The 21,315-nt window shown below is 45.0% G+C and overlaps 2 protein-coding genes across 2 annotated transcripts in view; both read left to right on the forward strand.

The window, feature by feature from the left end:
• The window catches only part of RADIL (Rap associating with DIL domain), a gene marked incomplete at its 5' end in the record, with an annotated part of 118,792 nt that overhangs the window by 68,785 nt on the left and 28,692 nt on the right, over window positions 1–21,315 (forward strand).
• On the forward strand, window positions 1,971–6,266 carry PAPOLB (poly(A) polymerase beta). The gene has a single exon (XM_081257483.1). The coding sequence runs from the start codon at window positions 2,161–2,163 to the stop codon at window positions 4,087–4,089; it is 1,929 nt and encodes a 642-aa protein (XP_081113609.1). The 5' UTR covers window positions 1,971–2,160; the 3' UTR covers window positions 4,090–6,266.

A 21,315-nucleotide genomic window follows, 5' to 3' on the forward strand; every position in this document is an offset into this window, starting at 1 on the left:
GAGCAAATGAGACCAAGGGGAAGCCAGAGATGTACAAGACAACAAAAGAGTGTGGTGCCATGGAGGCCAGTGTGAGGCTACTGTAGGTCAAAAAAGGTGCAGATCATTGGATTGAGCAACATGGAAGTCACCAAATACCTTACTGATAGCTGTGCTGCTGGAATGTTAAGCATGCAAACCTTGTTGAAATAGGTTGAGAAATTGGTACTGGCAATATGTGGGATTAATTATCCTCGAAGATCTTTCTATATAAAGTACCTGGAAGTGCTGGCTGAACTATAACAATTCTCCTTTTAGATGCACAGCTGAGTATCCCCCCAAAGTAAAGTAATCCCTAAGGGTGAAAAAACAAAACAAAATGAGGACCTTGAAACGTTAGAATCTTAGCTGATTATGAAGCTACAATTGCCCCACAGGCTCTTGCCAGTCTTTATAACCAAGAAATTTAAGTTTAATAGCTGTCCAAGAAAGAGACACAGAGCCTTGGGACCTTAGGAAGTAGAAAGTTGGGACTGAGACCCTCACATATATTGGGAAACTGTAAAGGGTGACACATTGAATGAAAAGACGGAATAGGAAGAATCTGCTACCTGGTAAAAGGAGATGACAAAGAGTTATTATCTCTCTTGACCTGGGCTCTGGGTGGGAAAAACTACTCTTTCCTAGAATTGAAAATCACCTTTCCTCTCGGGTGTTTGGGGTCCAAAATTGCACTACTTAAGTGATCTGGATAATCACTGGATAAGAAATTAAATTACTGTGTACATAATTTGATAGTGTACAAGGACATCAGATAGAAACAAAGTAAATTCCCTTTGGAAGGACATCTACACAGGCATCCCAAGCCTGGCCAGAGACGAGCTAACAATCCAAAATTACGAGACACTTGAAGTGATGCTTCTTGAAATGAGTCAGTAGAAAACAAACTGTAGAATCAGATTCTCAAGAACTTAGGAATTGGAACCATTAGATATAAAATATTGAGTAAGTATTTTAAAAATGTTTAATGAAACAAAAGGTAGAAAGAAAAGAGGGAAGAACAGAATGTCATCCCAAAAGGCAAGGAAGGTTTGGAAAAGAACAAGATAATGCTCTTAGTAATAAAAATGCAAGTTTGTAAATGGTTACTCCAACGATGGCTTAAACAGCAGACTAAATATAACTGAAGAGAATTAGAGAACGAGGTAGACCTGGCATCACGCAGACAGAAACATGGGTTGAGAGACACGGGGAACAGGATGAGAAGGTCTGTCACATGTCCACGTGAAGAGGATCAGGAGAATGGGGTGAGGACATACTCCACGGACATGCCTGAGAGTCATCCGGGAGCATGGGATGAAAAGCACCAGTCTTCTGATTCAGGGATCACAGTGCTTCCTCTGTAAGATAAGCGAAAAGTTTACCCCTTGCTGCCTAGTGGTGATGCTGCAGGACACTTCAGAGATTTTTACAGTCGCCGAGAAGAAAAGACAGGCGAGCAGCAGGCTCCCCACCCGGAACCGCAGAAACCAGAGGTCAGCCGATGGGACCTTCATAGCTGGAGAGAACAGGACCGAGAACCCAGAGTTACAGTCCTGGCTGCCCCACCACCCAGGCGCCGGGCCACGGAGGATGCCACGGAGCTGCTTCCCACTAACGGACCCTGCCATAGAGGGATTCTAAAGGATGGGCCAGAGGGCAAAGGCCACCTGAAGATGCCACTGGAGAGGGAGGAGACCCGAGGTGTAGAGAATGGCGAGCAAGGAGTTGGACGGTAGGTCTGGGCAAACGTCTAAAACAGTTATAACAGGGCCGAACCCCGGGGCGCAGCCGTGCCGGCCCCCACCGGCAGAAGCCGCGGCGGAGACACGGAAACTACAACCCCCATGAGGCCCTGCACGCGCGCATGCGCCGTGGCATACGTGGCACGCGAGGCGCGTGGCGTGCGTGGCGCGCGGCGTGGCGTGCGTGGGCGTTCTAGAACGCAGCAACTAGGGCCGCGGCGCCATGTTGGGGCCGAGGGGACGGCGGAGAGGCGGTTGAAGCGGCGGGAGCGGAGCGGGAGCGGGTCGGACCTGGGCTGGTAGGAGCCCCGCCCCTCCCGCCTCAGCGGATCATGACCCGGGCGGCCGCGGAGGTCGCGGTGGCGGGGGACGCGGCGTGGCGGGGCCAGCGCTAGAGATGATGCCGTTTCCGGTGACCACCCCGGGATCACAACAGACCCCTCCGCCGCCCAAGCACTATGGCATCTCCTCCCCCATCAGTTTAGCACCCCCCAGGGAGACTGACTGCATACTTACCCAGAAATTAATTGAAACCCTGAAGCCCTTTGGGGTTTTTGAAGAGGAAGAGGAACTAGAGCGCAGGATTTTAATTTTGGAGAAATTAAATAACCTGGTAAAGGAATGGATACGAGAAATCAGTGAAAGCAAGAGTCTTCCACAAGCTGTAATAGAAAACGTTGGAGGGAAAATCTTTACATTCGGTTCTTATAGATTAGGGGTGCATACGAAAGGTGCAGATATTGACGCGTTGTGCGTGGCACCACGACATGTTGATCGAAGCGATTTTTTCACCTCCTTCTATGGTAAATTGAAACTACATGAAGAAGTAAAGGATTTAAGGGCTGTTGAAGAGGCATTTGTACCAGTTATCAAACTGTGTTTTGATGGGATAGAGATTGATATTTTGTTTGCAAGGTTAGCACTGCAGACTATTCCGGAAGATTTGGACCTAAGAGATGACAGTCTGCTTAGAAATTTAGATATTAGATGCATAAGAAGTCTTAATGGTTGCCGGGTAACCGATGAGATTTTACATCTAGTACCAAACATTGACAACTTCAGATTAACTCTGAGAGCCATCAAGTTGTGGGCCAAATGCCACAATATCTATTCCAATATATTAGGTTTCCTAGGAGGTGTTTCCTGGGCGATGCTAGTAGCAAGAACTTGCCAGCTTTATCCAAATGCAATAGCATCAACTCTTGTACGTAAATTTTTCTTGGTGTTTTCTGAATGGGAATGGCCAAATCCAGTGCTACTGAAAGAGCCTGAAGAACGGAATCTTAATTTGCCTGTCTGGGACCCAAGAGTAAATCCCAGCGATAGGTACCATCTCATGCCTATAATTACACCAGCCTATCCGCAGCAGAACTCCACGTACAACGTGTCTGTTTCAACAAGGATGGTGATGATTGAGGAGTTTAAGCAAGGGCTTGCTATTACACATGAGATTTTGCTGAGTAAGGCAGAGTGGTCCAAACTTTTTGAAGCTCCCAGCTTCTTTCAAAAGTACAAGCATTATATTGTACTTCTAGCAAGCGCGCCAACAGAAAAACAACATCTAGAATGGGTGGGCTTGGTGGAATCAAAAATCCGAATCCTGGTTGGAAGCTTGGAGAAGAATGAATTTATTACACTGGCACATGTGAATCCTCAGTCGTTTCCAGCACCCAAGGAAAATCCTGACAGGGAAGAATTTCGTACAATGTGGGTGATTGGGTTAGTGTTAAAAAAGCCAGAAAACTCTGACATTCTCAGTATTGATCTCACCTATGATATCCAGTCTTTCACGGATACAGTTTATAGGCAAGCGATAAATAGTAAGATGTTTGAGATGGACATGAAAATTGCTGCAATGCATTTGAGAAAAAAGGAACTTCATCAACTACTACCTAATCACGTGCTTCAGAAAAAGAAAACACACTCGATGGAAGGTGTCAGGTTGACAGCTTTGGATGACGGCAGCCTTGACTTGTCTGTAGACAGTGAAGACAGCACGTCTGTGTCTTCACTTCCTGGCTCTATGAAGACTGGCCCAGTGACTGGCAGCGCTCAGGGCAGAAGCATTTCTGCCCCGGCTATGATGGCAGCATCTGTGACCAGCGTACAGGTTCCTGAGGTTTCCTTGCAACAAGCAAATCCCAGTGACAGCCCAGGGGGCACGTCCAGCGAAAGCATCCCTCAGACTGCCCCACAACCAACTATTTCTCCACCACCGAAGCCCATGGTCACCAGAGTTGTTTCCTCAACACGTCTGGTCAACCATCCACCCAGGCCTTCAGGGAGCGCAGCAGCAAACATAGCTAATCCTATCATAGGAGTCTAGAGGACATTGTCACTTCACAAAGAAGAAAGGACCAAGGAAACCAAAACGGAAAAGGAACACTCTCATAAACAGACAGGTGCGACTCAATTGGAAACTATTCAGACAGCAGCTTCTCTGTTGGCCTCATGGGGAACATCCAGTGCAGACCTTCCCAGTATCCCTGCAAATCTTATTCCTATTATCAAGAATTCAGTAAAACAGATTGAACTGAGAAAAACAACCTCAAGGGTCTGTAAACAGTATCTGCCAACTCAGCCTGCTGCCTTCAAATGCTGAAGGAGAAGAATGAAGGGTACCAAACTAGATATGGTTCAAAATAGCTTTGTTAGGCTTATTTGATGACTTCCTTTATTGGGCTTATCTTGATCAGAAGTCCAGGTTAGTATTTAAAGCCAGAAGTACTGTTAATTAATGTGTCAGATTATTTATGTGTCAGCCACAGTTAAACGCTAACTATTTCAAAGGACTCCTGCCCTTAAAGAGGAAAAAGAGAGAAAAAAACCCTCCAGCTATGTTTGTACCCATGACTGACATTGGGACTGGATTGATGTTTGATGCATTGTTGGGGAAAGTTTGCAGTACAAACTGGTATCAGAATTCCTTATGCTGATGATGCACTTTATATTTTTATTAGACAGTAGAACAAATTTTAGATTTTTCAGCTTGATGAATTTCAGTTTTTTCCTGAAGGGTGTTCTTCATTATTAATCTTCAGATTGGTTATCATTGTGCAGTGGTGTACTGTACTTCAGAAAAAGCATAAAGTACATCTAGCTCAGTCCCTGTGAGATAGCTGTAACCCTTTAAAATGAAATGTCAACTCTTAGGGTATATATTTGGCATTGAAACAGTAATTAGTAAGTGTTTGGTTTTGATGGGACAGGATCAAGAAGTGATTGGTTTTATGTGAAGAACTGTTTCAGAGTGCATACAATCAGCCATCAAACAGCAGATACTGTCTTGAGCTAACAAAGCTCCATATTCTCTTGTCCTTAATCATTTGCCCTAAAAGAAAAAAAGCTTTTTGTGTCCCCTGCCCCCGCCGCCTTCTCTTTGCTTGTGTGCACAAGGTATGCTTGTATATCGTTTCACAGAAAACTCAGTATGCTAGTATTTTCTTAACCATGATGTGAAACCAACAGTCCTGTGGCCACATGGCTAATATTTTAGTAAAGCTTTACTGAAAGTAATTCCTGTGAAGCATGTTATCCATCTTGGATGGCCATTTGGTCTCCACATAAGAGAAGATTTGTATACTCCACAGAATACCTGCTTATAGTAAAGTTAATTTCTTATTTAAACGTGTAAGCAAAAAAGCATTTTCTCCAGAATTTTAAACCAATTTTTATTTGTAAATGACTTCCTAAAATTCATCAGTAAAATTGACATGTAGAAACATTAGAAATTTCTAGCAAGCACTTGACATCTAGTCAGCTTTCTACTCTTTGTTTTATCCTGCAAAAGATTCGGAATAATAACCTTTCTTTAAAAAAAAAAGACAGCTCATAATTAAGCAGCAGAACATTCATGTTTCTCAACAGTTGTAGGTGAATGAAAACTTAGTCTTTCTTAATCTGGACGCAGCAAACCTAACAGGTTTTCCAAATAGCCTGATGCTGATTCTTCCTATCCCCCAACAGTGTTCCTTTCTACCACATGTGCGTTTTTCATGTTAAACTGCAGCTTCTTAAACCCTTTCCCTATCCTTTTAAATAATTTCCCCCAAAGTTGGAATATAGTCATTTCCATTGTGGGCTGTGCAGTAATTGAGACTTTCTGTTCACCATGACCTTCTGACGCCTAATACACAGTGTTCCCACTACCTGTGCAGTCCCCTTCCACCACAATAAAATCAGGTGAAGTGTGTGCAGTACCTGTGTATTTTGAATAGCTATTGTGTCATTGAAATTGCCACGCACAAATTTAGTCTTGTCATTTTGTTCACACATTGGGGAAAAGTTAGTTTATCAAATGTTTCGTGTAACTCTACTTGTTTTACCAAGCTGGAAAGTTGGAGCTTTTTAATTCTAGTTTTCGTTACCTGAATATCAGACTATTTTTTTCATATGGTGTGCATAGTATCTCATGACTGGAGTTTGCTTTGTTTTATAGTATCTGTACTCCTTGTATTTTTCAAGCACTATTTTGAAAACAGATGATGTATTTCTCCATTAAAAAACACAATAAAAATAAGAAAGAAGCAAGCAGAGGGGTATAAATCTGATGATAACAGTTCAGATGTTCTTACTGTTGTTCTGGTGGGTAAAGTCACCAATGACCATTACAACTTACCTGAAGTCTAGAATTCATGTTATAATAGGGAAAAAACATGAAAAGGTTAAAACTTCATATCAATAGTGGTACAAAAAAATGGAGTTAAAAAATCTTAATCCAAAAGAAGGCAGGAAAGAGGTGTGGGGGGGGGAGGTGGGAAGCATAGAGAAAATGGTGTAGAAAGAAAATACAGTCTAAGGTGGTGGAAATGAAACGAAATATATCTGTCACTATATACATAATAAATGGACTAAACTTCCTGAGTAAAATGTGGAGATTGTCAAGAGTCCATGGAAAAACTAAGTCCAGCTGTACGCTATTTTATTTACGAGAGACACACCCAAAAACGTAAGACATAAAGAATGGAAAAAAGGCCAATGAAAAGCTGTTACAGTAACAATGTTATCCAAACATTTCAAAGCAAAAATAATTACCAGGGACAAAAGGGACCACTGCATTAATGAGAGAAGAAATAGTGCAGCAGGAAAAGGGACCGATTTAATTCCTTTTGCACCTAGTAAAATAGCCTCAACATAAAGCAAAGATTAACAGAAATTGCCAAAGGTGTCATTGTCACAGAAGATTTTTAAACGACTCTTTTCATTAATTGATACTAAGCAGACAAAAAGTAGAAGGGAAACAGTTTTGAACACAACAACAGGGCTTGGCAGACTTTTCCTGTAAAGGGCCGGATAGGAAATATTTTCAGCTTTGTGAGGCTATACAAACTGTGCCTTTGTAGACTGAAAGCAGCCCTGGACAATATGTAAACAGATGGCCAGGGCTGGATTTGTCACCCATTCCCCCCAGCCGGCATTTGTTATAGAAACTTCCACTCAACAATTAGAAAATGCATGTTATTCTCAAGCACTTGGACGTGTAAAAAAAAAAAAAAAAAAAAAAACCTCATGCTAGATCCAGAAAGTAAGACTCAACCTAGTTCAAGTTATCTGATTCATAGAACATGTTCTCTGAATGCAGAACAGTAAGTTAGGAACAATGACAAACAGCACAGAGAAGGATTTCCTAAAGAAGACACAGAAAAGCTCACACCATGAAGAGACTGATGAACAGAATCTCTTAATTGTATTGAGTAATGAACAGTGAAAATTGAAAAACAGGCTGTAAGCAGGGAGGTTTCATAATATATAAAACAAATGATTACTATCCAGGCTATATTAAGGATGAAGAAAAAAGTCTATTTGAAAAGATGAAACAACCCAATAAACTGGCAAAAGAGATGCGTAGGTATTTCACAGAAGAGGAACTAAGAATGGACAATAAACATGGAAAGGTGCTCAATCTTGTTAGGAAAATAGGATTGAAGACCACAGAGCTATTTTTCTTTTACAAAAACGAAGCCTAACGATATTCAGGTTTGGCGAGGAGGAGGGGGAGTACGCGCTGTCTGGTCCCTTCGGGGGAAGGTGGGTGTTGTCTAGTGTGGCCGACGTGCCAGCGCCCTGTGCTCCATTCCTTCTGTTCCGGGGGCTCCACTCCCGCACTGTAGGGCACTGGTGGGTTTAACCTTACCAGTCTCTTTACCCCTTGAGGTGGCCAGCGTTTGTGGGTCACCGCTGTGGCCGTGTCCAGAACCCTACACACCCTCTAGTTTACCTCTAGTGTGCCATGGGGATGTCATCGTTTCCCGCATATGCCATGGTATCAGAAAAATCAGGAAGCACTTTCCTAGAAAGACCGTCCCACGGGTCACCAGGAGACGAGTAGGGGAGTGTTTGCAGCAGCATTTTGTAATAGCCTGAAGCTCGAAATGACCCACATACCCCTAAACGGGAAGTGGAGAGAGAGTGTGTATTCATGCAGCAAACAACGTAAAGCTGTGAGATTAAATGGACCAAAGCTTCATGCATCAAGGTAGGTGTGTCTCATAATGTTGAGGGGAAAGAGACAATCACAGAAAAATACACAGTGTGGCACAATCTACATAAGGTTTTAAAAACAAAATAGGGCAGTATAATTTAGGGTGACAAAAATGTGAGGTATAACTATAAAGGAAAAACAAGGGAATGTGAAATAAAATTCAGAATAGCAAGGGTGAGAGGTGGGGAGAAGCAGGGGAGGTGCGGCTGCAAGAATGCAGACTGGAAATGTTCTCCTTTTCGCAGGTTGGGTGGCGGAGGAAATGGTGTTCATTTTATTATTAGTCTCAGTTGTAAATGCTTTCGTGTGTGTGTGTGTGTCTGTGTGTGAAGTATTTTGTAATTAAGAAACCAACATCAAAGTGATATCTTTTTTTTTTTTCTGTACGCGGGCCTCTCACTGCTGTGGCCTCTCCCGTTGCGGAGCACAGGCTCCGGATGCGCAGGCTCAGCGGCCATGGCTCACGGGCCCAGCCGCTCCGCGGCACGTGGGATCTTCCCGGACCGGGGCACGAACCCGTGTCCCCTGCATCGGCAGGCGGACTCTCAACCACTGCGCCACCAGGGAAGCCCCGTCAAAGTGATATCTTAAAGACCTCTTTATTGGTTAGGAATTGCATTTGGCCAGATAACAATTACTGAACCCGATACAGGGTGATTTTCTTTCACATTACAGAGGGAGTAAGTTCAGGGCTGATGCGGGAGCTTTCCTGGTCCCCAGGGACCCAGGCTTCTGCACTTTCAGCCCCACCATTGTAGTCCACGCCTTCCATCCTCAAGGTCACCTCAAGGTGCAGGATGATGGCGGGACCGCTGCCGTCACAGCCATCATATCTTCATTTAAGGCAGGAAGAAAGAAGGAAGTGGGGGGAGGCCGAAGGTGTCCCTGCATACTGTGTCCTCCTCCTATGGAGCTTTCCTGGAAGTCCCTAGAAGATGACATTCCCTCGTCTTTCACTGACTGGAACTTAGTCACAAGGCCCTGCCTACCTGTGAGGGAGACTGGAAGTTATAGTTTGTATCAGCTGGTTACACGACCACCATTCCCCACCATTATGTGATGGGAGAAGGAGAGGATGGGTGTTGGAAGGTGATGGTAGAGCGAATTACACAGAGCTCATACGTTTACACATTCAAACGCTCCCAAATAAGTCAGGATCAAAAAAGACACTTTAATGTGAATTGGAACTGAATAGTAATGAAAATGCAACTTGTGAGATGCAGCCAATGTGGTATTTAGAAGAGGAGGGTTATGACTTTAAATGTTCACCCTAGAAAAGAGTAAAGGCCGGCAGCTGATGAGCTGTGTGCCTACAGAACTAGGTTAAAAAGGATATAAATTCAGTGAGAGAAGAATGGAAATAATACAGAGCGGAAAATAAAGACAAAATAAACATGCAGTGCAGAGGATCAACAAAGTGAAGAGTAGGTTCTTTGAAAAGACTAATAAAATGTCAAAACCAGGAAGGTTGTTGAGGAAAGCTAAGGATGGTACCCAAGCAATCTTAGGAATTTAAAAGGGGATATAGCTACAAATACAGTAGTTTTTTTTAAATTTTCATTTAAAGGATCTTATAGATAGCTTTATGGCAGTAAATTTGAAAACTTAGACAAAATGGACAATCTCGTAGAAAAAGATAACCTACCCAGACTCATTGAAGGATAGAAAACCTGAATGGACTTATAACCTTGAAAAGAAATGGCATGAGTAGTTTGAAAATGTCCCCACCAAAACCAAAGTAAAATCACAAAAACATAAGACCTAGAAGGTTGTACAGGCCAATTCTTACTGATATTCAGTGACAAGATTATTCCAATATTTTACATCAGACTATTCCAGAAAATGGAAAAAGAAGAAACATTTTTTACAACAAATCTCACCTTCATATCACAACCAGAGAAAGGGAACATGATAAAAAGTTATGAGCAAAATTCACTTATGAATGTTGATTATGAAAACTAAAACCAAACCAGAAATGTATATAAAAAGCACCAAGTTTGATGAATCTCTGGAATTCGAGATGATTTAACATGTGAGACGATTTAACATGTGAGATGTTGGCTGGCATGTTGATGCTGGCTGTTGGCAGGAGGCCTCAGCTCTCCATAGGGCTAACCGAGCGTCCTCACAGCATGGCGGCTGACTTAACCCCAGCACGTGATCTGAGAGAGCCAGGCACAAGTCACAGTGTGTTTCATGACCTGACCGTGGAAGTCATACCGCCATTTCCGCCATGTCTTTGTGATTAAACGGGCTCTATTCACGGTGGCAGGAGACTACAAAAGGGCTCGAAAAGCAGGAGGTCACTAGGGGCCATCTTGGAGACTGACTTCCTCATTGATCAACAGGAAAAATAGGTCCATTTAAATATATTACAATGGAATACCATACAGCACTGAAAACGAATGAGCTGGAGATACACATAGCAAGTGGGTGTGTTCATATCGTATGATACCATTTCATCAGTTTTTTAAAAAATTGCAAATTAAATATACTTTTCAGAGATATTTACTATGTATGTATATAATATCTTGGCTATACTTAATACATGGAAAAAAATATAAATATACACATGGGAGTTATGACCCCAAATCAGCATAGCTGTTATTTCTGGATAGGAGAGAGAAAGCTCAGCCATATCTAGAATGTGCTTTATTTCTTCAGGCTGCAGTGGGTGCATTATTTTGTTCTTCATACCCTTTTGGATGCCTGAAATGTTTCCTACTTATACAGAAGGGTGAATAGGAGAAAAGAGAGGAAACCTGTGTGTAGACAACTTTCCCACAAAGTTTGGCTGACAAGGCAGAATTCAGTTCTTTGGGGTTGTAGGACTGAAATCTCCATGTTTTGTTTCCTGTCTTTTTCTTGCTAGCTGTGGACCAGAGCCCACTCTCAGCTCCTTTTCCTGTAGCCCCTCCCATCTGAGCAGGGGGGAACCCCTTGTTCAGACCCTTTTCTTCTGTGACCAGCTGGAGAACACTCTCTGCTTTGAAGTCACTGACATGGTTAGGTTGGGCCCACTGGATAATCTCTGTATCTTAAGATCAACTGCTCAGTTACCTTAATTATACTGGCAGAATCTCTCTTGCCCATGTACTTAATCACGGGAGTAACCGTAGGGGCAGAGATCATGGGGTCACCTTAGAATTCTGCTCCCACCATGACCTTCCATAGTTTTTCTGTGCTCAGATGCTCCTGTACAGATCTGTGTAAACATGTACACATGCAGACTTTTAGTCAGTTTAAAAAAAATTTTTTTTATTTCATTTTATCTTTGGCTGTGTCGGGTCTTCATTGCTTGCGCGCAGGCTTTCTCTAGTTGCGGTGAGCGGGGGCTACTCTTCATTGCGGTGCACATGCTTCTCATTGCAGTGGCTTCTCTTGCGGAGCACGGGCTCTAGGCGCGGGGGCTTCAGTAGTTGTGGTGTATGGGCTCAATAGTTGCAGTGGGGAGGCTCTAGAGCACAGGCTCAGTAGTTGTGGCCCACGGGCTTAGTTGCCCTGTGACATGTGGGATCTTCCCGGACCAGGGATCGAACCCACATCCCCTGCATTGGCAGGCGGATTCTTAACCACAGCACCACCAGGGAAGTCCCAGTTATTATTGTTTTAAAATGGGATCACATACTTAGTTTTCTGTATCTTTTCTTAACAAACTCCTTTTGAAAATCTCCCCACATCATCTGTTATCATTCTAATTCATTCATTCTAGGGCTTATGGAATATTCCATGGTGTGGTCAGAGCACTATGTATATTTGGGGGTCATTAAGAAAAATTTTGCAATACATATTCCTATATATACCGTATTTCACCACATAAAAGATGTTATTGATTGTAAGATCACCATACCTACTTACCACTGACATAAAAAAATAGTACAAGTTGGGCTTCCCTGGTGGCGCAATGGTTGAGAGTCCGCCTGCCGATGCAGGGGACACGGGTTTGTGCCCCGGTCTGGGAAGATCCCACATGCCGTGGAGCGGCTGGGCCCATGAGCCATGGCCGCTGAGCCTGCGCGTCCGGAGCCTGTGCTCCACAATGGGAGAGGCCACGGCAGTGAGAGGCCCGCGTACTGCAAAAAAAAAAAAAAAAAAAAAAAATAGTACAAGTTAAACGAGGGCACAATGCCTTACTGTTATTACCTGGGATTCTTAGTTCTGTACTTACCTGTAGAGCTCTGATAAACCTGAAGATTTATTTAAACACGGACTTTAATCTGTATTGGTTCTGTGCACAGGCACACACAGAAAGATAAATGGGAGTGAAATAAATTCCAAGTCGTCTTTTCGACTCGAGCTGTTGCTGTGCACATTTCCACCCAGTGCCCTTTTTTGTGCCCTCAAGAATATTGCTGATGCCACATTTCTTGAAAGTGCTCCACTGTTATCCCTGGGATTTTCTCTCAAGCTGTTGGCCCCAAATTCTGCAAGTTTGCACATGACAACCAGAGCTCATTCATTCTTCAAATGGCCCTTAAGTGACTGAAATATTGAAGAATCTCGCTCCCCCAGGAACAATAGCCAAGTTCTCACATGACAGCTGCTGCCTGGGACACTCCACGAGAATGCAGGATGCGTTCAAAGATGTTAAAATGTGCAAAAAAGTGTGTCTAGGAATTGATGAAATACATACCATGAGCACGTGCATTCATCCATTCATTTGTTTAGGAGGTTGAAAAGTATGTACGTTTAAAAACTACTTTCACCAGTTATATATACACGCACAGTTAAAGCGATACTTTCTCATTGCTGATTAGAAATAACAAAACAGGGCTTCCCTGGTGGCGCAGTGGTTGAGAGTCCGCCTGCCGATGCAGGGGTTACGGGTTCGTGCCCCGGTCCGGGAAGATCCCACATGCCGCGGAGCGGCTGGGCCCGTGAGCCATGGCCGCTGAGCCTGCGCGTCAGAGCCTGTGCTCCGCAACGGGAGAGGGAGAGGCCACAACAGTGAGAGGCCCGCGTACTGCAAAAAAAAAAAAAAAAAAAAAAAAAAAAGAAATAACAAAACAAAGCAAAAAAGCGGAAGCAGCAGGGCCCTGCACTAGCCTTCCCTCTTCCCAGTTTGCCTTGCCCAGAGGGAACCAGTTTCAGTTGTGAACTGTTCCTTATTTGGCATTTAATTCCACAACTTAAAGTAATACATTTATCCCACTACTGCTTGGTTTTTACATTTTGAGCATGATCTAGTGACGTCTTCCATGAAGATGAGAATTCAGCTCTGTTCACCACCCCTCTTCTTTTTTTTTTTTTAAGAAGATGTTGGGGATAGGAGTTTATTAATTAATTAATTTATTTTTGCTGTGTTGGATCCTCGTTTCTGTGCAAGGGCTTTCTCTAGTTGTGGCAAGCGGGGGCCAGTCTTCATCGCGGTGCGCGGGCCTCTCACTATCGCGGCCTCTCTTTTTGCAGAGCACAGGCTCCAGATGCGCAGGCTCGGCAGTTGTGGCTCATGGGCCCAGTCGCTCCGCGGCACGTGGGATACTCCCAGACCAGGGCTTGAACCCGTGTCCCCTGCATTAGCAGGCAGACTCCCAACCACTGCGCCACCAGGGAAGCCCCCACCACCCCTCTTTTAAAACATCAGCTTCCCTCGCCCTGTCCTCTCAGGACAGCTGTAAATTTGTTTAGATTAGTAATCAGTGTTTACATTTTTAGGACCAGAGACAGCTTTTTACAGCTGAGGCCTGGTGTACACAAAGATTACCTTTCCTTCTAGTCCAGCTTCCAGTTTCTCTGGAATTAATTATTGGTATTATTTGTTTGTCCTTTTTCTTGGTACTTTTCACGAATTCAGCATTCCTCCATCCTCTGCCAGTATCTCTTCTCAAGATGCTCAGGTGTGTGGCTGGTTTTATCCAGCTTGGGCTCCTTCCGCCTGCTCAGGTCGGGCTGGTTGCTCTCGAGCCCCCTCTCAGCCGTCCTCGCCCTGGTGTCTCTGCAGAGGAGACCCCTGTCTCTGCTCCCTTTGCCCTGGTTCTCGCTTTACACCTGGTTTAGGTGGACCAGCTCCTCCCGTGGCCTTCTGGGAAAGTGTCCACGAGACGTGAAGTTGCTTGAAAGACCTTTGCTCCACCTTAATGCTCGATTAATAGCTTAGCTGGGCGTAGAGCTTTAGATGGAAATACTTTTCTCTCCTAGGATTTTGGAGGCCTCAGTCCATTCCTTTCAGCTCCCAGTGCCTCCGGGAGAGGCTGGGGCGTGTTGGGACTCTCACTCCTTTGGACTTAATCTCTCTCTCCTCCCTCTGGAGACGCAGGTAATTTCTTCACGCTGCCTCATTCTTCAGACTCACAGTGCGTGTCCTGGTTGGGCTGTGTTTGCACCCTTTCTGCTAGACTTTTGTTTTTTTATGTAAAAAGTGATGGTTGTATCTGTTACTGTATTTGTTTATAACGTCCATATTCTCTTACCGTATTAAGGTTATTAAAATTTGCTGTTTGTGTATTTTGACCCCTTACGTGTTTTTTAATTTTTGGCCATGTTGGGTCTTTGTTGCAGTGTGTGGGGCTTCTCATTGCGGTTTGGATTCTCGTTGCGGAGCGTGGGCCCTAGGCACGCAGGTTTCAGTAGTTGTGGCATGCGGGCTTAGTAGTTGTGGCATGCAGGCTCAGTAGTTGTGGCACACGGGCTTAGTTGCTCCGCGGCATGTGGGATCTTCCCGGAGCAGGGCTCGAACCCGTGTCTCCTGCACTGGCAGGCGGATTCTTAACCACTGTGCCACCAGGGAAGTCCCCCCTGTCCCCCCTTATGCGTTTTTAACCTCTACTGTGTGTCAGACTTTTAAGCTAAAAACGCATGTTCTTCAGTTCTGAAAAATCACATCCCTCCTTGGATCATTCCTTCTGGTTCGTCTGTTATCCAGGTTCTGCGTCTCCTGGACCGACGTGTTTTCCGGATCTTTTCTCTCCTAGTTTCTCTTGTCTTCTTGCCTAATTTTCAAAGCGGTTTCCGTGGCTGTCTCTTCCAGCCTGCACGAGCGTAGGGAGTTCACTGCAGGGCGGTGGGGCGCCGGGCAGCCGTGCGGGCGTCGGGCATTCTCGGGATGCAGCCTCCGGGGCAGGGAGGCTCCTCACTCTGGGCGAGAGACAGGAGGTGCTGACCTTCACGATAAAGCTGGTTCTCCAGCTTGTGGACCCGGGAAGGGGCGTCGGCGGCCCCTCCCATGTGGGTCCTTGAGGCTTGTGAGCAGGGGCGCCGGGTGGGCTGGTGTTGCTCGGTTCACCAGGATCCCCTCCAAGGGAGGGCTCGAGGCATCTCTGGGGAGTCACGCGGGGCCTTTGGTTTCAGCTAAAGAAAATTCCTGCTTCTGCCACGCTGCTCTCTCGTTGGCATGGTTCTGGAAGGCTCTATTTCCACCTGTGACTGGCTAACAAATGGCCTAGGCATTTTATCTCCTCAGTTACCCATCATCTTAATTAGGTTATTAGTTCCTTCTAGAGAAGGCTGCTCTTCCCTGATTAAGACCCTAATCGGCAGGAGAAGGTCCAAGTTTTACCACGGAAATAATGTTCCTCGGTACTTGAAAATGTGACTTCCCCCCACTTAAGAAAATAAGACATATTCATTATTGAAAATTTGGAAAATAAGGGAAAGTATTAGGTAGAGAGTAAAGATCACCTGTAAAGTCACCGCCTAGAGAGAATTGCTTTTAACATTTTGGTGCCTTTCATTCTTTTCTTACTGTTGTGTTACTTTTCTTACATAATTTAAATCAACCTATGTATGTAGTTATATATTCTTTTATAAACTTAATATACTTATTTACTCATATTGCAAACATCAAATTTAATGCCAGTGAATGGGTGGTGTGCCTCACCACGTCTTTATTGGAATTTTAGAATATTTTCCTTTTTTTTTTCTATTTATGAGTAATGCTTATATAAACATCTTTGTACAGAAGTGTTTGATTCGTTTCTGATTATTTCTGTAGGATGGCAACTTAAAAGTGGAATTCATTTGTGGAGAGATGGAGACTTTTTCAGTATAGATGAGTCCAGGTCTAAGATGATGTAGTTGGCACTGTCCCGCTGGCTATTTTTAACTTTGGGGTGGACCAGTGCCCATGGGACCATTCCCATGGGCAGCTTCTGAGTGTGTCCGTCTCTCCTTATCCTCGCTGTGATTCCATCATTAAAGAATCTTTGCTGATTTGAAGGGAGCGCGTACCTCATCATTTAGCTCGCGTCTCCTTTAGTATTTGTGGGGTGGAGCAGATGTTGGAATGTTCACGAACATCTGTTTGTCATCTGTACCTGCTTCTCACTGCTTTCCTAATCTTTATTTTGAAATACTTCAGGCACACAAGAAATAGATACAGCGTAGTGTAATGAACTGTTTGTGCCCCCGTGACCCAGCTTAAGAAATAAGGTGTCACGGGTGGAATACAGAGGTTGTGGAGGGGACGCAGTCCCCTTGGAGGTGTTCGTGGCTCTCCTCCAGGCCCGTGGAGAGGAGGCTTGGGACGCTTAGGACATCTGCATTTTGCCCAGGACTTGAACCCCTGGGCCACTGGTGGGAAGGCGGACGTCGGGCAGCTGTGTGGGTGGTGGACACACCACTGGTGGGGGGACAGGGCCGGGTGGAAATGGAGCTGCAGACCTGACAGCGGGCGGTGGCCACTCGGGGCGCCTCCCCCCAGCAGCCTCCAACTTTCGGAGTGGCTGGTGTGGGCAGTGTCCTTATTGCTGGTGGGAACTCGGGCCACACCAGCCTGTGGCCACTTCCAGGCGGCAGAGCCCTCGGCGGGATGGGCAGGGGCCTCCGGAGGCCACCCGGCGTGTCCTCGGGGTGCCCTCCACCTGGACAGGTATGGTGGCAGGTTGTGAGGCTGTGGACTGTGTGCAGGAAAGGGCAGAAGACCCGCCTGCTTGGGTCGGTAGGTCGTTACCAAGCAAGCCGCCGACCGGAGCCCCGCTGCGGGCACACGCCCTCCAGTGCGCTGTCCCCCTGGGGTCACCCTGAGCTCCACCCTCTCCCTCCCCCTCGGAAGGAACCACCATCCTGACTTTGTAATGACTGTTTTCTCAGTTTCCTTTTAGCGTTATCACCTGTGCATTTTTGCCTACGAGAGTTTCACTTCGCCTGTTTTGAGTTACGCGGGTGGATTGACGTCTCCTTCGTGTCGTGCTTGTGGGGCTCACGCCCGCGCTGCTTGGAGCCGTGTCCCGCCATGTGGGTGCAGGGATGCTGAGCAACTCTGCAAATGGGTCTGGGAATCATGCAGCTCAGAGCATCCTGGTCCCTAAGTGTACAAGTCCCTCGGGGGTGCACACCTGGGAGGGATATTGCTGGACACTGAGTGTGCATATTTCTACTTTACCTGATGGGGTCAAACAGTTTCCTAGTTTACCATTTCACTGGAAACATCAAGTGCCTGGTCTGCTCTTTTGCATTTTCTATTGTTTGGTCTTTTTCTTATTGATTTGTGGGATTCTTTATTCTAGATTCTAGTCTTTTTTTTTAAATATATTTTTAAAAATATTTATTTATTTATTTATTTAGGCTGTGCTGGTCTTAGTTGCAGCATTCAGACTTCTTAGTTGCAGCATGCAAACTCTTAGTTGCAGCACGCATGTGGGATCTTGTTCCCCTACCAGGGATTGAACCTGGGCCCCTTGCATTGGGAGCGTGGAGTCTTACCCACTGGACCACCAGGGAAGTCCCTAGATTCTAGTCTTTTATCAGTGATACGTGTTATAATGATAATGATTTCCTCCCAGTCTGTGAGTTGATTTTCTAAACTCTACTTATCGTGTCTTTTGATGAATAAAATTGTTAATATAGTTGACTTTGTTGATTCTCTTCTTTATGGTTAATGCTTTTGATTCTGATTTGGTTTTGTCTCGTATAAGAGATCTGTCCCTGCCTCTGAGCTTGTAGAAATAGTCCCTGCATTCTGTTATGAAAGCTTTATAGTTTTGCCTTTCACATTAGAGTCTTTAAAGCCTGACTTTTAAAATGCAAATAAAATTCACATAACATAAAGCTTTTTTTTTTTTTTTTTTTTTTTTTTTCTTTTTGCGGTATGCGGGCCTCTCACTGTTGTGGCCTCTCCCGTTGCGGAGCACAGGCTCCAGATGCGCAGGCCCAGCGGCCATGGCTCACGGGCCCAGCCGCTCCGCGGCATATGGGATCCTCCCAGACCGGGGCACGAACCCGTATCCCCTGCATCGTCAGGCGGACTCTCAACCACTGCGCCACCAGGGAGGCCCAAAATTAACAATTTTAAAGTGTATAATCCAGTAGCATTTAGTACCTGGCCATGTCATCTTGGTCTCTTATTGTATCAATACGCTATATTACAGTGATTGACTATTGTGTGTTAGATCACTCTTGCATTCCTGGGATAAATCCCATTTGAACGTGGTTTGCTACTGTCTTGGAGACTTTTACATCTCTATACATAAGGGATATTGGTCAGTGGTTTTCTTGTGATGTCTCCCTTCTTTCTTTTATTGGACTTCATGAAACTGCAAATTGGTTTCTTCAATCAGTTCTGAAAAATGCTCACTTATTTTCTTTTCAGATATTGCCTTTGCCCTCTTCTTACTGCTCTCCTCCCAGAGCCATCTTTTTTTTTCCCTGGCCGCGCAGCATGGCTTGTGGGATCTTAAGTCCCCAACCAGGGATTGAACCCGGGCCCTCAGCAGTAAAAGCACTGAGTCCTAACAACTGGATTGCCAGGGAATTCCCCCAGAGCTGTCTTTCAACGTGTGTGAGGCCTCTCACTCTCTCTTCCCTGTCTCCTAATGTCTTTCATGTCTTCTTTTTTCTTCCTTTTTTGGTCACTTTGTACCACATCCTAGACATTTTAGACTTGTCTTTTAGTCCATGGATTCTCTTTTCCGTTGTGTGTGATATGCTGCATAGTTTCCGTTACTGTGTTGTTTCATTTCTAGTTCTGATTGGTTATTTTTCAAAGCTGATGTTATTGTTTATAATTTCCTGTTCTCTACCTATATTTCAAGGCATGTTTTATCTCTTTAAACAGTGTAAGCATAATCTTATAATTTGTGTATGGTAATCTTAACATCTGATGTCCTCTTCTTTAAAAGGAAAATTTTCATTGAAAAATAGCGTGCAGACAGAAGCGTGCCCACGTTGTGAGGGTGCAGCTCAACGAGTTTTCAGAAGATGAGTGCACCTGTGTGGCAAGAACTAGAACATTATCAGAACACCTGCAGCCTCCCTCACACCCCCTCCTGGTCCTTGGTTATTGAGCCAACCTCTCTGACTTCTAAAACCATAGTTCAGTTTTGGCTCTAAGTAAATTTCCTATAAATGGAATCATCTTCTTTGTACCTTTGTTTTTGGCTTATTCTTGCTTTGAGAAGAGTCCATTCATTACTGTTGCTGTGCAGGATTCCATTATGTGAATGGACCACAGTTGATTTGGTCGTCCTGTTGTTGGTCGACACTTGGTGTTTCCAGTTTGGGCCCATTAGGAGTGATGCTACCGTGGACGTGTTCCTGTGCACGTCCCGTGGCCCCACGTGTGTTCCTCTCGTGTGTATACTGAGGAGTGGACCTGATGGTTCGATGGTAGGAGACATCAGCACACGGTGCTTTCCAGGCCGCTCGGGCCAGTTGACACCCCCGCCCCCGGCAGTGTGCAAGGGCTCTAACTGTCCCACTTCCTCTCTCACACTTGGCCTGTCTGTCTTTTTCAGTTCAGCTTCCTTGATTTCTGTCAGTGGTGCTTTGTAGTTTTCAGTGACATAGCCTTGCACATTTTTTGGAAGATTTATTCCTTCGTTTCATGTTTCTTGACATTATTATAAACGGTATCTTATTTTTTAAACATACCCTTTTCTCTTTGTTTCTAGTATTTTAAAATAGTATTGAATTTGCATACTCACCATATCTAGTCCCCTTGCTAAACTCATTTGTTAATTCTAATAATTTGTCCATAGATTCTTTTGCATTTTCTGTATACACAATCACATTGTCTTGAAAATCGTCACAAATTTCTTTCTTTCTTTTCAATCCTACCTTTCATTTGTTTTTCTTACCTTATTGTACTGTCTGGGACCTCCAGGACAGAAGTGGTCAGCAGGCCTCCGTGTCGTGTCCCTAACTGGGGAGGGGGGTACAATATACATTATTGTTTAGAATTTTATTTGCCAATGGTAGGATCGATCCTAAAAAGCTAGGTAACGTAGTCCCATGTCACTGCAGTCCCTTTGAAGGGTTTATTGTGAGAATGAAATGGAATTGAATGCAAAATACTCAATAAAGCCGGCCATGTAGCAGATAGATGCTGCATCCCCAAATGGTCCTTAGGTGGTTTGTCATCGTCGTTGTACATTTCAAATACAAAAAACTTCAAATTAACGGCAAGGATTGCTTAATTAACTTAGGGCTTCTTTGTTCTACATCTTTTGCTAACCCAGAAAAGGGCATTCTAGTTTACAAGGACTTGTTTAAGGTCAGACCTCTGACCTCCCAAGTTTTGCAGTGGCTACTGCAGAGTTTATGTTAGCAGCGCCTCTCCAGCTGTTATCAGGGATCACTAAAATAGTCTCAATTCCCCCAATTTTAGCAAAATTCCCTAATGCAGGAACATTTGCCTCATCCGTCCCCAATGAAAACCACATCTCTGGGTCCTCCTGCAGCCCTGGTAGCGGGTGTGAGCAACAGGGACTTCTCCGAGTTGTAGACGCTGTTTCAAACCCTCTGATCCTGGGAGAGAAGAGCACATGGGGCCCGGAGGTAAAACCTACAGCTTGAATTTATTGTCCTGAACTTACTGACGTTCAGGCAAAGAGCTGTGCTGCTCTTTCCAGTGCTGTTCTGGAGTCCACGACGGGAGCTCTGAGGACGACTGCCAGCTGCTTTCAGAATTAGTGTCCACCCCCCCACCCCCGCCCCCCGGTATCCAGGGTCCTTTCCTCTCTCCCCGCAGAGGGGTTGCCTGCACCGACACGGAAAACACCGTGTGGCCTGGGGTGTCCTCCCTCCACCTCTTCCCGCCTGCCCGACGGCTGCCTGGCCCAGGAGCGTCTGATGGAGGGGCTGGGGGACCGCAGATCTCTGCCCTGCAGCGTCAGCTGCTTGCAGGCTTGATTCCGG

This window comes from Mesoplodon bidens, assembly GCF_964165515.1.
Source record: "Mesoplodon bidens genome assembly, chromosome: 15".
Classification (NCBI taxonomy): Eukaryota; Metazoa; Chordata; class Mammalia; order Artiodactyla; family Ziphiidae; genus Mesoplodon; species Mesoplodon bidens.

Bases quoted from the DNA above. Each gene is read 5' to 3' on its own strand.
- PAPOLB (XM_081257483.1), top strand. From the start codon at position 2,161: ATGATGCCGTTTCCGGTGACCACCCCGGGATCACAACAGACCCCTCCG.